The following is a 14,278-nucleotide window of genomic DNA, read 5'->3' as shown; positions in this document are numbered from 1 at the left end:
GTGCTTATGCACACGAGGGATGTCAGTGAATATGACTGCATATGTCAGTCTTAGGTGGGGTCAGTCAGTAGCCATTTAGGAGAAATGTTCAGGCTGACATTCAAGGGAAATCCTCGGTGGAGCAAAACTCAATAGGAATAGTTTGGCAGGGGTTGTATAGACAAGGCTGTAGGTCTACCTGCCTTGGGTCATCTGCAGTGAAACTATACTTGGGATGGGGTTTCAGCATAAGCAGTGAGAGCAACAGTGAAGTCATTTGGGCATTTAACTACTATTTGAGTGGATAAACACAGAGATACTTCTTACATTTCTTTTAAATCTGTTACATAGGAACTTTACTTTGGTTAGTGTTAAGGCTAATTTCAAGGTTACTGCTCAGGTCTCTGCAGCACTTGCCTGTTGCCACACGTATTAAGTAAGAGGGACAGGCTCCTTATATGCTGTGCAAGTCAAGGATCAAGCATAGGCCATATTATAGATTATTTATTAAGTAAATTGAAAAATGAATTTCAGAAAGACTTTTCTCAGAGACAGGGCTTGCCAACAAATAGTGTGATAATGTGTTGATTCTTTAGCTGCGGAGCAATTACAGTGAATTTTTTAAAATGGCTTAGTTAATAGTGTTTCTAATGCCGAGTAATTGTTATCTTAATTACACACAGGCCTATCTATTGCCCTTTTACATAGAGGACAAACTGTTTCTGCATTAATTTGATTTTGTATTGCAAAGCTGCCTTTTTGCATATCTGACTTGCTGTTGAGGAACTTTAGCTCTGTTATAAGAAATGATGGTCCCTGATATTCAGATTGAGACATTGCTGTGACTTTGTTGTGGCTCTTTGATCAAAATTATTTCTTAGTCATCAGGACTTCAACAGAAAACTTGTGAGAAGATTTGACATGACAGATAATATCTTTTTCAGTCTTAGTGAGTTTGCCTGAGAATGTCATAAAGCTCATAAAACTCAATGCAAAACTGTATAGAAGGGAAAGGTGGTTTTTATTTTAAGCAGAGCTGATTTCACTCATTCTCTTACACCAAGATATTTGTACCTGTGGTCTGGCCAGGGTTTGTTCTGGTCCTACAGAAGGCAAAGGATGGTGGTTGTTGAGTCTTCTTCACCTCATCCTGGGTTTTCCTGCATTGACAATGACAGATCGGGTTTTGGGCATGCTCTGATTTCCAGTTCCCCTTCAGGAGCAGAGAACTATTGTCTTATTTTGCCTCAGTATCTTTTCTCACCATGTCTGAGTCTTAAGTAAAGGTGTTTTCCTTGTCTGGATATTTTATGACTTGAGTTCTATTCCACCTTCTCACCACCTTATCTTTTCTCAGTTTGTTCTCTGTCTTGTTATCTGGTCACTTCAGTGACTACATTTGCTGTCAGTTAACATAATTAACAAAAGCTCATTCTTCTACCATTTCCTGCTGTTTCTCCTGATATATTCACCTGCATCTATCATATGAGGAAAGACTAGACAAGCTGGGCCTGTTTAGTCTGAAGAAGAGGAAACTGAGAGGAGATCTGATCAATATGTATAAGTACCTGAGGGAAGAGTGTAGGGGGGATGGGGCCAGGCTCTTCTCTGTGGTGGCCAGTGGTAGGACAAAGATAGTGGGTACAAGCTGAAACACAGGAATATGTGTTTCCATATGAGGAAACATATCTCCATATGAGGAAGAACTTCTTTACTGTGAGAGTGACAGAGCCCTGGAACAGTCTGCCCAGAGAGGTTGTGGAGTCTCCTCTGGAGATCTTCCAAACCCACCTGGATGGCACCCTGTGCCATGTGCTCTGAGTGTCCCTGCTGGAGCAGGGGGGTTGGACTAGATGATCTCTAGAGGTCCCTTCCAACCTCAACCATTCTGGGATTCTGGGATCTGCTCATATGCCATTATACAAATCTTAGTACTTCTGTTACAAATCTCTACAAGAAGACACTAAGTGAAAGCCAAGGCAACACCTTGGGTGTTGCTCATAAGTATCTTCGTCAACAACACCAGATACGTCTGTGTCAGCTGTTTGTCATGACCCATCAGCTGTGTGTCCTGATCTGCCTGCGAGCGCCAGTGTTGTGCAGTACTCTTTTTGCTGCCTGTTGCAAAACTCCTTCAAAAAAAAAGGTGATTTATTAGGTTTGTGTGTTACCTAGCTTCATGGTATTTCTGTTAGTGAACTGATGCAACTCTCTACCTTTTGAGGACACTAATTACCATCCATACCCCATGGATGTAGAGAAGTTTTGTGTGAGGCTAGTGTTACCTTGTATAAACTGAAGCGGTATTTATGAAGATGATGAGTAAGTTTTGTATCTTTGGAAATTCTTTTCAGTATTTCTCTCTCATGTTTATAATCCTGTCACCAATTATCTTGTCACTGATTTCTCGTATTGCTGTAGTAGACACATTCCTGCTTTACTATCCTGTCAGAAAATGCTGTTTACTATTCATGTGCATTCAAATAGGAGAAAGTCACTCTCAGCAAATCTGGGCAGTACTCTAGAAGATCAGACAAGCTGCACAAATATCTGGTCTACTCCTTGTTATCAAAGCTGTCCTGGAAGTTAGGCATCACATTTTCCAAGTGGTTTGTTTTCATCCTGACATGTGTCTATAATTACTGCAATTTTAAAACAGACCAGAAGTGGATGGCTTTGCCAGCGGTTCCAGTCAGTGCAGAAGCTCTTTTAGTAGTTAAAATCACACTTTGCTCTGAACTTTTTCTCAGGTTAATGGCATTTCTTCCAAATAGCTCTTGTTAAGATGAAGTCTCTGTCTTGCACATCGATGAAGACGCTGGAGAGGTCAGAGTGAACACGGTGTCAGGCTGGCAGGCGACTCTGTAGCACAGCGTATGGCTCTACATTGGAGCTGGCAGGCAGGGTTCGTTTTCCATCAGGGATACTAGCCAGGCATCAGCACTAGAGAATCCATTTTGTTTCTGATTTCAAATTGGTGTCTGAGGTTTTAAGAGAAAATCGCCTTTCCACTGCTATGTGGGGCTGAGCAGTGCTTGCTCACTGCAAATCCTGTCCTGGGGTCAACCCATTCCAGAGGGTGGCAGGCTGCCCATGGCAGCGCCCAAAACACTGCCCCGATCAAGGGTTCAAACCCAAAAAGACCTTCCAAACATAGCCTTGTGCATTACAGTTCTGTTGGGTGCAGATAGACCTGGTAAGGATCTTACTGATAAAAGTTCTTACTGATAAAATGTTCTATGGTATTAAGGACTTTTAATGCAGGTAGGAATGTAAGTGTGAATGCAAGTGTGAATGAGAGCCAAAAAAGTACCTTCTCTCTTGTGTCAAATTACTCATGACCCATTCTGTCTGTTCCCAGCAAAGTGACTTTCAAAATAAGCCAAGTACCAATTTCCCTGGTGGCTGAGCATTAAGAATTATGAAGTAAAGCTATGGAACATGGCATTAAAGGAAATTTCACTACCATAATTACATAGAGGCACGGTCATTGGCACAGTAGCTCAATGACAGAGTATGCAGCAAACTATTAGTGAGCTACAGACACCACCTCTTCCTGCCAGAAAATCTCAGCGAGGTACGAGACAGGTTCTTGTTTTCGCTTCCCACTGTTAACAGGCTGCCCAGGGACCTCACTTTAGCATCCTGAGTTCAGTACCTGTCCCAGTGCGCAAGGGCACTGGAAATAAAAAAAAAGTTCCAATACACAGATAGTGAATGTAATAAACAGTAATGTGTAATAAACAATTAAGCCTTGTGATGAGCCTGTGCAGTGAAGCTTTGATGTGCAAGAATTAAATTCATGTAACAGTTCAGCAGTCCTGCTGCTCTGGCAGATGATGTGTTGCTGCTTTCATTAGGGAATAAGGTCCTGAACAGCCCTAACAGCGTCTGTACTGAGGCAGAGTGAACCACAGCCTGTGTGCTTGCTGCATGGATATGGCTCACGTGTCAGCACCCAGCCAAAAGGACCTTCCCTATCAGAGAAGGATCCTTTTTGCTGATGAAAGCAGCCTCCTGTCCCCTCTGCTGTGGGGAGCGTTGGGGACAATAACCTCATTTCTCTGTAAGGCAGAACTGTCAGGAGAGTCTGGGTGAAGGCCCACATCGTGTTAGTGTAGACCAGCAGGTTGTAACTTCTCCCACCACTTCCTTAACTCACACAGCAAGTGACTTTTCCAAGGATCACAAATGTTTTCTGGTTCTTGCTCCCCTCCTGCTCTACCATGCGCTCGCACTCGCTGCTGCGGTGCTGCTGGGCTCACACTCACGTGCATACTGGTGGTTGCTGCATTTGCAGGCTGCTGTCAGCTGCGCTATGGGCTCATGCTGTCACAAGAGTTACCCACAACAGGAAGAGTTACAAGGAAGAACTGTGTGGCAAGGCAGGCTCCCGGCACAGGCTGTTGCAGGATGATGGCAGGGAAAGGGCATGGCATGGGCCCAAAATCCCTCAGAGGCTCTTCTTTCTGTGGCTTATGCTTTACCCAAGAGCAGCATTTTTGCAAGTGTTAAATGCAGCAGTCCAAATTCCAGTTCCTCCTTGGCATACAAGTGCAGCTGAGGGATACTAAGATAACTAAAGGACTGGAGCATCCTTCTTAAAAGGAAAGGCTGAGGGAGCTGGGACTGTGCAGTCGGGAAGAAAAAGAGAGATGAGGGGGGATCTCATCAATGCATAGGCGGGTGGGATGGGGCCAGACTCTTCTCAGTGGAGCCCAGTGATAGGACAAGAGGGAACAGGCACAAGCTGAAACACAAGAAATTCCATCTAAACATGAGAAAAAACTTCCTTACTGTGAGCATGACAGAGCACTGGGGCAAGTTGCTCAGAGAGGTTGTGGAATCTCCTTACCCGGAGATACTTAAATGCCATCTGGGCACAATCCTTGGAAATGTGCGCTAGGTGACTCTGCTTGAGCAGGGGCCTTGGGCTAGATGATTTCCAGAGGTCCCTTCTGACCTCAGCTCTTCTGTGATTCTGTGGACCAAACTGCCAACCTATAGGACTGAGTTTATGTCTTATGGCTGGATTACCCTGTTCTTACCCCATCCCTTAGGGTTTGTCCTTGAGCACCTTCCACCAACTGCTTTGGAGGTAAGAAATAATCTAGATTGGGCTGTGTGTTCCTGTGCAACACAACTGCTGTTCTTCCCTGCTTCTCCTGAGATGCCCCAAGAACCCAGGCTGGAGAATGGGCTCCATGGCATGGCTCCAACTGTAGATACGATGTATCTTTGGCTCCAGTCCGTATGCCGAGCAGAGAGATGCTCAATTTTTCCCATCAGTGGGGGTGAAACAGTGTGTGTTAAATGATTTAGTTTTGGTAGCACCTCAGGGTACTACCTGCTTCTACCCAGCCAGCCCAGAAGAGCCTGGGAGGCTCATAAGTATTCAAAATATCCTTATCCAGGAATACCAGCTCCAGAGGAAGGTTTAACTCTGATTACTGACTATTTTTTTTCCCATTGCAGTGTTCAAAATGCTATTCAAGCCAGTTTTTGGATGTGTTTGAAGCCCATCACATGGCTGTGGATGCTGTCAGCTGGAATCCCTACCATATGAAGGTCTTCATTTCCTGCAGCTCTGACTGGACGGTCAAGATCTGGGACCACACCATCAAGTAGGTCCTTCTGCGGTCCAGTGTGGGCAGGGAGGTCAACATTATCCCGCGTGAGATGCAGGCTGCAGATGTTGACTCTGCTTGGATCTCAGTGACAGTTTCCCTGTTCACTGGACACAATGCTCATTGCTCTCTATTCTGCTTTGTTTGGGGCTGGAGAATCAGATTTGCCCTCCCTGAGTAACAGTACTAAAAGTTTAGCATAGGCTACCCCAGGGACTGACCAAGCAGCAAGGTCCAGCTCAAAATTTGACTGCATTGCTTTGGACTTGGCTTTCTTCAGACAGCACCTACTGTGGCAGGATTATTCCTCTGCAGCAATGGTACAAAGAAATGTCATGTGCTGGCATGAGGCCTCAGAGGCCTGAAACCTCCTGAGAACCAGAAAGGAGAAAAAAAAAGAAAAAAGAGAGAAAGAAAAAAAAAAGATTGGAACATTTAAATAAACATAATGAAGCTCAGGGTTAGTGGTTGAGGAATGTCTGGCTTCAATCAGGAAATTGATTTTGTTGTAAATCAGTCAGAGTCAAATATTTCCTGTTGCCAATACATATTGCTCTAATATTCAGTGATGTTGTCAAAGGTCTGGAGAGAGAAATCACTTTTTCACTTTTTCCCTTATGATTTTTAACCAGAGAGATCCCATCTTGCTGGGTGTGCAGAGAGAGCTTGCAAAGTGCTTTCAGAAAAAAAGAAATGGCCTGCCTTTCTGCTCATCACACTGGAACCCATCCAGGCCTGTTTGGGTGGATGCTCAGCTTTGCTTTGCCCTCTGAAGCCTTTCGTTCAAGTGCCAAATGATAGCTGACCAAGGGAAATATCCATCTCCCGCTTCTGTGGTCAGCTTTGAACAGCACAACCCACCAGACTGCAGCATCAGAGTGTTTATATTTGTGTTTCACTTCCAGAGCAGCATGTACTTAAATGAGCTCTTCTCCCTGGGTCTCTCTTTCCAGGACTCCAATGTTTATTTACGACCTGAATTCTGCTGTTGGGGATGTTGCCTGGTCTCCTTACTCCTCCACTGTCTTTGCTGCAGTCACCAATGATGGCAAGGTGAGAGGCTGGGAGCAACACTGCTCTGATTCAATCTGGGAGAAAGTCAAGGGAGTTTAAGGTTGTATGTGGGGGACAGGTGAGTTCAAACACAGCCAAGCACCTTGGGGACTGAGGCTCTCCTGCCAGCAGGAATCTGTCGCAGTGACTGGGACTGGGTTGTCTGAAGAACAGGCTGCTTGCCTAGAGAGATCAGGGCTATTTTGGTAGCTCCTAAATACTATCAGTTCATTTTTGCTGGACACAATTTCAGAGGACACAGAAGTCATAAAGCAACAGAGGTGAGGAAACCTAGGCAACAGCATTTCTTATTCCTTCTTCCCTGAGGCCTACCACACTCATACAAGCTACAAGGCCAGAAATCTCTCAACTGTAGCCCAATGGTGCAAACTCAGTATTTTATGCTAAATCACAAATTGGAGAGTTTTTAGGAGATAGTAAAGATCAACTATACATCTCACTGCAGCCTTGATACACCCTTCATGGATGCATGTTTTCCCTGTTCTCTAAGCAGAGGTGCTTTTTGGTGACCAAACACAAACCCCTTGCATAAGCAAGTCCTCCTCTTACTCCAGGGGTTGGAGATACTCAAAGTACAGAGTGGGAAGCAGGACAGGGGACAGGGATCAGGCTGCCTTTTCCTGTGCTTTCCTGTCTTTGACATACATATCTGTGGGCATGAATTGCTCATTCTCTCTTTGTGCTGCTCCCCCTGCACTGAAGCAAGCTTTGCAAGCTCACATGACTCCCCACTTGCTCTCACGTTGACCGCAGCAGTGCACATGTGCAGCTTGTAGCGGGTAAGTGTCAAGAGAGAAAACACTCAGCTTCCTCTATGTGAATTCAGCTCATTAACTAGTGCATCCGTAAGGGTGAGATACAGTGCTCCAGAGCAGAACACTGCTAGCTCCGACTGACATCAGAGCACTGTTTCAAACCTCCAAGACACAGGGAAGTAGCTGAATAAAGTGAATACGTATTTATATTGATATTAAAAAATCAATTATAGTAATTGGGCTCATGGCCAGTCAATAGAATTTTGTTCCAATTAAATAAAATGAGATCAGCATTTTTCCCATTGTGAGAGGCAGTCTCCAAGAGTAATGACTTAGTAATGAAGTACTTAGAACAATCCTAATGTTAAGATGATAGCAGTTATGTTTTTGCCCCTAGCCGTTCATCTTGGTGGCTCAGATGGTTAACTCAGGTCTGTCAAGCAGCCAGGACATGTAGCCATTCGTCAACACTGTTTTTGTGCTGTAAGTCCACATTGCTCTGTCACCATGGGCTGCATGTTCTGCTGGTGTAAATTGGAAAGTCTGCATGGCTTGGCCAAATTACTCTAGCAAAAAGATGGCCCTTATATATCTGTATCGCTGAATTGGTGCCTCAGCAACTTTATTGCAGTTTAACCTTTCGTTATAGCAAAAAATTCATTTCACTGATATAGTGGCTCAGGCTGTGAATTTGTCTCTTCCAAGCTAAGCAATGGAAATATCATCTGTACAGAGCACATGGGCTCCCAGGGAAGTTCAGGATGCTACAGCCTGCAGAAAACAAAGTGTTGCTTTTCCCTCTGCTGCCAAGTTGTGACCATAATCTGACCCTTTGTTCCTGGGTCTCTCCATCCCCCTTTTCCCATATACCAAATGGAGGGCCTAAACATCTAGTGTTCCACGTCCTCTGACTCCTTCCTCAGAGGAGAAGCAGTGTGACCTCCCCAAAACTGGCAGGGCTCCTGTTGGGGTTCACAGCTTTGACTGAGTGCAGAGCAGCAGGGCGAGCTGTGGGCACCGCCGTTGTGGCCCAGCTGTGGGATGGGGCTGTCTGCAGGTGGAGATGCACTGTGGGCAGTGTGAGCAGATGGAGTGCCCATGCATGTCTTGCATGGCTGATTCACACAAGAGTCTGCAGTGACGGCTCATCTTCAGGGAGGTTTCAGGCTAATAACTTTGGCCAGGTTCTTTGTCAGTGTTTTGCCAACAGCACTGAAACCCTTTCAGACTTGGCCAGAGGTTTTACCATGAGATCTTTCCATCCCACTCCTGCTTAGCCACAGCTGCTGTGACTCGAGATGTGTTGTTGCAGAGTCACATTAGCTGCATCATTCACCGCCCTGGAGATTGTATGAGAATGAGGCAGGGCGAAGACAGAAGCAATTGGTTTGGCAGCATCACATCCATGATATCCTAATCGGGATCGTGTTTAATCCTGCGCTCTTACATGAGTGATGTTCAGCCAGCAGCAGCTCAGCATCAGGTCCAGGCAAGAGCTGCCTTCCCATTGCAGTAAATTGACTGATGCTGATAGAAGTCCTGATCCCCTCCTCTAGCCACTAACCATGTTGGTTGCAGCAGGGTAAGCCTGAGACATAGCTTAATTTATTTTTTAATTATGTTTAATTTATTTTTAAATGTGGCCTTTAGATCTGCAGTGGAAGTGGGATAAATAGTTGTTTACTCCACTTTGCAACATAACTAACCTCTGAGGAGTAACTCAGTGCCTAACAAAGAGCAGGCTCCATTAATGCTGGGAAAAATCTATGTCAAGGGGTTACCGAAAACTACAGGACATGTAGTGGGAGAATGAAACTTTAAAGGTCTCTTGTTCAGAAATAGCCACTAGCTTTGTATCCACAGGTAATTATGTCTGCAAAACTTGAAGGTTGCCTGGAGGTGGCTTTAAAACACAGACGCTAATTGCAGTCTTGAAGGTATACCTGGCATGTTTTGAAAAATGCATTTTCATGCTTAAGCTGATCCTGTGTGCCCAAAATGTGTGAATCAAGCCCCCGCCCCCTAGCTCATAAGATGACTGGTTTGGGAATCAGGGCATTTTAGAATCTAAAAAGCTCAGAATCCCATGACTACAGGAGGTGAGGATTTAAGGAAAAGTATAATTATGATGGAAAACATGATAAAGCAGAAGCACTGCCAGCAGGGCACCTGCTCCGGACATGACCATCTCTTCATCTGCCGCAGCTGGTGCAGTGGACACTGACCGCCGCTGTTGCCCTTTTATCATGTTCTAGGTAATTTCCTTAGTATCTCCTGCTCTGCCTGATGGCAGTTTTATTTCAGAGCGAGCACAGATGATTTGCAATGAAAATTGAGATAAAATGAAATGGTCCCTGAGATGTGCACATCCATGCCAACACTGTCTGAACAAACTTCTAAATCTATACTTAGGTGCTTAAGTAAGTGGCCTGATTTTAAAGGACCTGGACAGCCAGCTGCTCTTATGGCAGCTAATCTCCACTGGACACGCTCTGAGTGGCTGTTAATGAGCGTTCAGCTTTGGTTTCAGTCAGTTTGCTAAGTGTGCTGCAGTTTTGTTCTGTGGCTGCATCTCAGATGACGCTTATTTTACTTGAAGACTCCAAAATGGTTCCTAAAACAGACAAGTGGAGAGACCTTGTATTTCTAAACAGGAATCCTGCAGCTCAGTTGACTGGCAGCAGTTCCCTCCAGGGCCTGCTGCTGCCAGGGCCTGGGTGCAGATACTGATGTGATGGTGCAGATATCAGATGAGGTTAGGAAGCACCATGTTTTAGTGGCTTTATGTTGTAGATGGCAATACCCTGATATGGAGAAAAAAGCTAGCTGGGGTGAGAGACCATCTTTGCACATGAAAAAAAGAATGTTCAGGTAGATTTGGATGCCTGGACTTCCTCATTTAGGAGGGGAAGATGTGGGAACACTGGTCAGCTCATGGCAAGGGCATGGAAATGGAGAAGGGAGGAATTTTATCCCTGCAGCAGTCAGGAGGATTCACCTTGTGATTTTGCTTTGGCCCATCTCATACTTAAGGCAGAAGTAGGCAATGAAACATGTAAGAGTGGGAATCAGATAACCTGAATTTTTCCACCTGGCATTTATTTTTAATTACTTAAATATGGTGTTGGCAGGTTGCATCCTACAAGACCAACAGTACAGGCCTCCAAGTCTGGGTTACTCTGGGTATGTGGATGCTTTCTTATGTTGAACTCAGGATAATGCTACCACTGCTAACAAAGCCAAAAACACCCATGTTGCCAGTGTCCCCAGATGCCTGCAGGCTACAGCTGCTGTGGCTGTAACGGCATCCTCACTTAGAGTGATGTCCTTGACGTATTTTTTAAGAGACTCACTTTCTCATAGCGTGTATGGTCTAGATAGCCTTGGAGTGTGACAGTGAGGGCTTCACAGCTCCTCCACCTGGAAGCCACAGTTCTTTTAGAGTCTCTGTATTGCTGACACTGATTTTGTGAGGGACTTCAATGTCCCTAACACCTTCTGGATGGACAACACAGCAGGCAGCAAGCAGTCAGCAGCTCTGAAGTGAGTTAGGAAGGTAGTGCTATGTCTACTGCTTTGAGGTTTTAAAACCAGACTGCGAAGAGTCCTGAGCACATCTGACCTCAGTGCTGAGCCTGCTTTGGGAAGGAGCTTGGCTGGAACTTCTGGAGATCCCTTCCAACCTGTGATTCTGGGATGCTCTGAAGCATTGTAAGAGAAGAGGTTTTAGAGCAAGTGGCTCACAAGCATGAGTTGAAGTCCATTCTCTCTCATGTTTTTGTGAGATAGAGGCTGTGTCCTTCATGACTAATGCAGTGAAAGCAGGGTAATGTTATGGCAGCCCTTAGTAAATATTGATAGCCTCAAGATAAATACCATCCAAGTGTACACTCTGCAAAGAAAGCTGCTCAGACATGTGCTCCCAGGCTTCCCCCCTCCTTCACTGAAGCTGTTGACCTTTCAAGATATGACATACTTGAAATGACCCAAACCTTCAGGAAATTAGCTAATGTTTTGTGTTGCTCAGGAAGCAAATATGCCTTTCCTGCCTATATAAACATATTTTACTGAACAAATGTTTTGTTTGGGACATCTTGAAGACCAGGTTCCTGTTGTATCTCACTTTAAATATAAGATGTTGCAGAAACGCCTGTCATCTTGGTACCTGTCCTTTCTCTGCTAGAAAAAGTATTGTTTAGTACAATGGCATCATTGTCTGTGATTCTGTGATTCTGTTTAGAACAGTGGCATCTGTGTCTGCTCTTGGAGCAGTTCTCATAGACTTACTGCCCATTTAACGCTGACTAGTGGCAAAAAAACCAGTCTCTGTCTTTAAAAGGTTGAAAGATTTTGCAGACAAAAGGCTTGCTGATTCCTCCAGCTTTGCAAGTATTACCCTCGGTATGTTGGACCAAATCCTGCCCTCCCCATGGGCTATGGTTCCAGCCTGCTGGCAGATCTATCAGCATTTGTGCTTGTGCCCAGGGCTGCTCTGATCACGAATCCCTCACCACTGCAAATGTCCCTGCTGTATCCAGGACTTTCCTCCTAGTTCTGCTGTGCTGGGACCAGGAGCCTCTCACTGCTCTCCAGGCACTGGCCAGGGCAATAGCTGGGGTGCGAAAACACTACACAAGTGCAGGTCCCTTTTGCCATCACCTGGAAGGGCCTCCGAGGAGTCTGAAGTGGGCAGGGACTTTCTTAAAATGGCCTCTAAGTGGCATTTGCAGCAGAGTGGTTGTTTTGTAGCAAAACTGCTCATTTTCTTCTGCCACAAAACCTAAAAGATGCCTTCTTATTCTCTGTGGATTCCTTGAGATTACTGTGGACTGCTGGGGAGATTCACGTGTGCTTTAAAACCAGGGGCTGGTGCCACATCAGAGCTGAAGGAAGGAGATGAGTAGTGTCCTTGATGCTGCCCTCTGTTTGCTCTGTCATGGCTGAGCTTTCTTGTCCTCAGGGCTCCCTTCTCACCCCCAGCCATCAGGCTCTCCGTGTGGTGATTCCTCCTTCTCAGCAGCTGCTCTGGGGAACGAAGGGAGGCCCGAAGACCTCAGTGTGTCCCTGCAGGCCCTGAGCCCTCACCTCCATCCTGCTGCAGCTCCTGTCGCTTTGCAGGGTGCTCTGGTGGGCTCTGAAGCTGTGCAAAAGGCAGTTCAGGACCCAGCTCTTCGCTGTCTTGTGCCCTTAGATACCAAGTTGTGGATAAAGTGGCCTTGTGAGAAATGTAGTGGGTTTCACTACAAAATCAAAGCATGGAGTTTAAACTCTTTCATCGGAGCCTTTGCAGGGATTGTTTCTTACACAGATCCTCCTGGGACAGTTTTTCATTACTAGAGCTACTGCTCTTTCAGGATGTGATAGACATCATTTTAACCAGAACAGCCTGCTGCGATTGAGTTGGGAATGCTGCTCCTAGCTGCTTCCCTGCTTTAACCTGTCAGATCATCACTTAGGTTTGAACTTGCAGTGAAGATGAGCGGCATTAGGACCACTACCATGCAGAGAGTCCCCAGATATCTGTCCTAGTCCTGCTGTACAGCAGCAGCAGCTCCTGAACCTTAATTAGTTGTATTTTATAATGACCTGGAATTAGCGTTGGTTAATTTTAAATGACAGTCTTGAACTGTGACGGTTATTTTATATGGTTGCTTAATAAGCAGTTCTGCTGGCCTGCTGCTGGGGCTGCAGTGGGCAGAGATTAGTGACTGCCCCCCCGATCAGGCTCTGAACTGCTCCTGCTTGTGCAACTGCACTTGCTTTCACATGCACTCCAAAGCCTCCAGTGCCGGCTTTCCACAGGGTTTGGGCAGGATGTGGCAAGCATGAGGAGATGAAGAAGGATCCCAATCTGTGGGGACATAGATTTAGGCTGACACCAGAGCCTGGACCACTGGACACACTAGGGAGAGAGCAGAAGGGTGGATGGCACAGCTGGGATGTGTTCATGCAGCAGAGTCTTTGGAGATTTGCCCGAGGCACCATGAGGATCTCCTGAAATAATCTCCCTGTTCTTCACCGGGTCTTAGGGGTGGGATAGCAAAGTAAGGAAGTACCACAGAACTGAAGGAAAGACTCTGCCCAGTATTCAAGAGGATGACATTTTGGGATAAATTAGGTGACTTAAGTATGATCCCAGAAGGAATCATTGAGCAATCTATTTGTAAGCCCTCACAGATCAAGGAACAGCCAGTTTAATAGGCCTTTAATAATGCCATATGATATAAAACTGGTCTAATTTAGTTTTTGACAGTAACAGGCCAAGTAGGTCAGAGGAAGGAGTAGTTATAATAGAGTTTGAATTCAGCCACGCTGCAGGTGAGAAAACCTCGATGCAGGTGCAAAGACGAATGTAATGCAGAGGAAACCCGTCCTCAGCAGAGTGTGTGGGGCAGCTAGAGGTGCTGCAGGAATCTGGGCTAGCACTGGAACGCAGCAGCAGTTTGGGTGGGACTAGGGCTGGATAGGGCTTACGGCTGCTTTGGAGGCAGAACTGGGACTGTAAATGAGCTTGACAACCTCAGCAGCAATTTGCAATAAGTGAGATGAAATTCAATAAAGACAGAAACCAAATGTGCAATATGAAATGAGCACTAATTGGGGAAGCAGCAGGACTGCAAGGCTGGCTGGGGATTGCCTGTGCTGCCATGCTCTTGCAAACACAGCAGCTGGGCTTCTGAGTCACAGCTGTGGAGACAAACCCAGGGAGACGCAGCAGGGAATTACCCCAGGAGCACAACAGGGCTCGAGCTGGGCTTTGGATGCTGGTCTCAAAGGAAGAGTCATCTCTGCTGTTTCTGAAGAAGTTGCAGTGTAGCACAGAGGTGCAGGGTGCTGTTATCA

At 45.7% G+C, this 14,278-nt stretch overlaps 1 protein-coding gene across 1 annotated transcript in view; it reads left to right on the top strand.

Annotated features, from left to right (window-relative positions):
* LOC104578084 (dynein axonemal intermediate chain 1-like) overlaps window positions 1-14,278 on the top strand; it is a 77,563-nt gene that overhangs the window by 26,881 nt on the left and 36,404 nt on the right. Inside the window, exons 5-6 of the mRNA XM_088532700.1 lie at window positions 5,455-5,603; window positions 6,560-6,659. Of these exons, the coding sequence (XP_088388826.1) occupies window positions 5,455-5,603; window positions 6,560-6,659 (249 nt within the window). The remainder of the gene's footprint in view (window positions 1-5,454; window positions 5,604-6,559; window positions 6,660-14,278) is intronic.

The sequence above is a fragment of the Tinamus guttatus genome, unplaced genomic scaffold (genome assembly GCF_059628265.1).
Source record: "Tinamus guttatus ecotype Peru unplaced genomic scaffold, ASM5962826v1 Tinamus_guttatus_pri_ptg000466l, whole genome shotgun sequence".
Lineage (NCBI taxonomy): Eukaryota > Metazoa > Chordata > Aves > Tinamiformes > Tinamidae > Tinamus > Tinamus guttatus.
The sequence above is the reverse complement of the archived record's forward strand: the minus strand, read 5'-3'. Positions and strand labels throughout refer to the sequence as shown.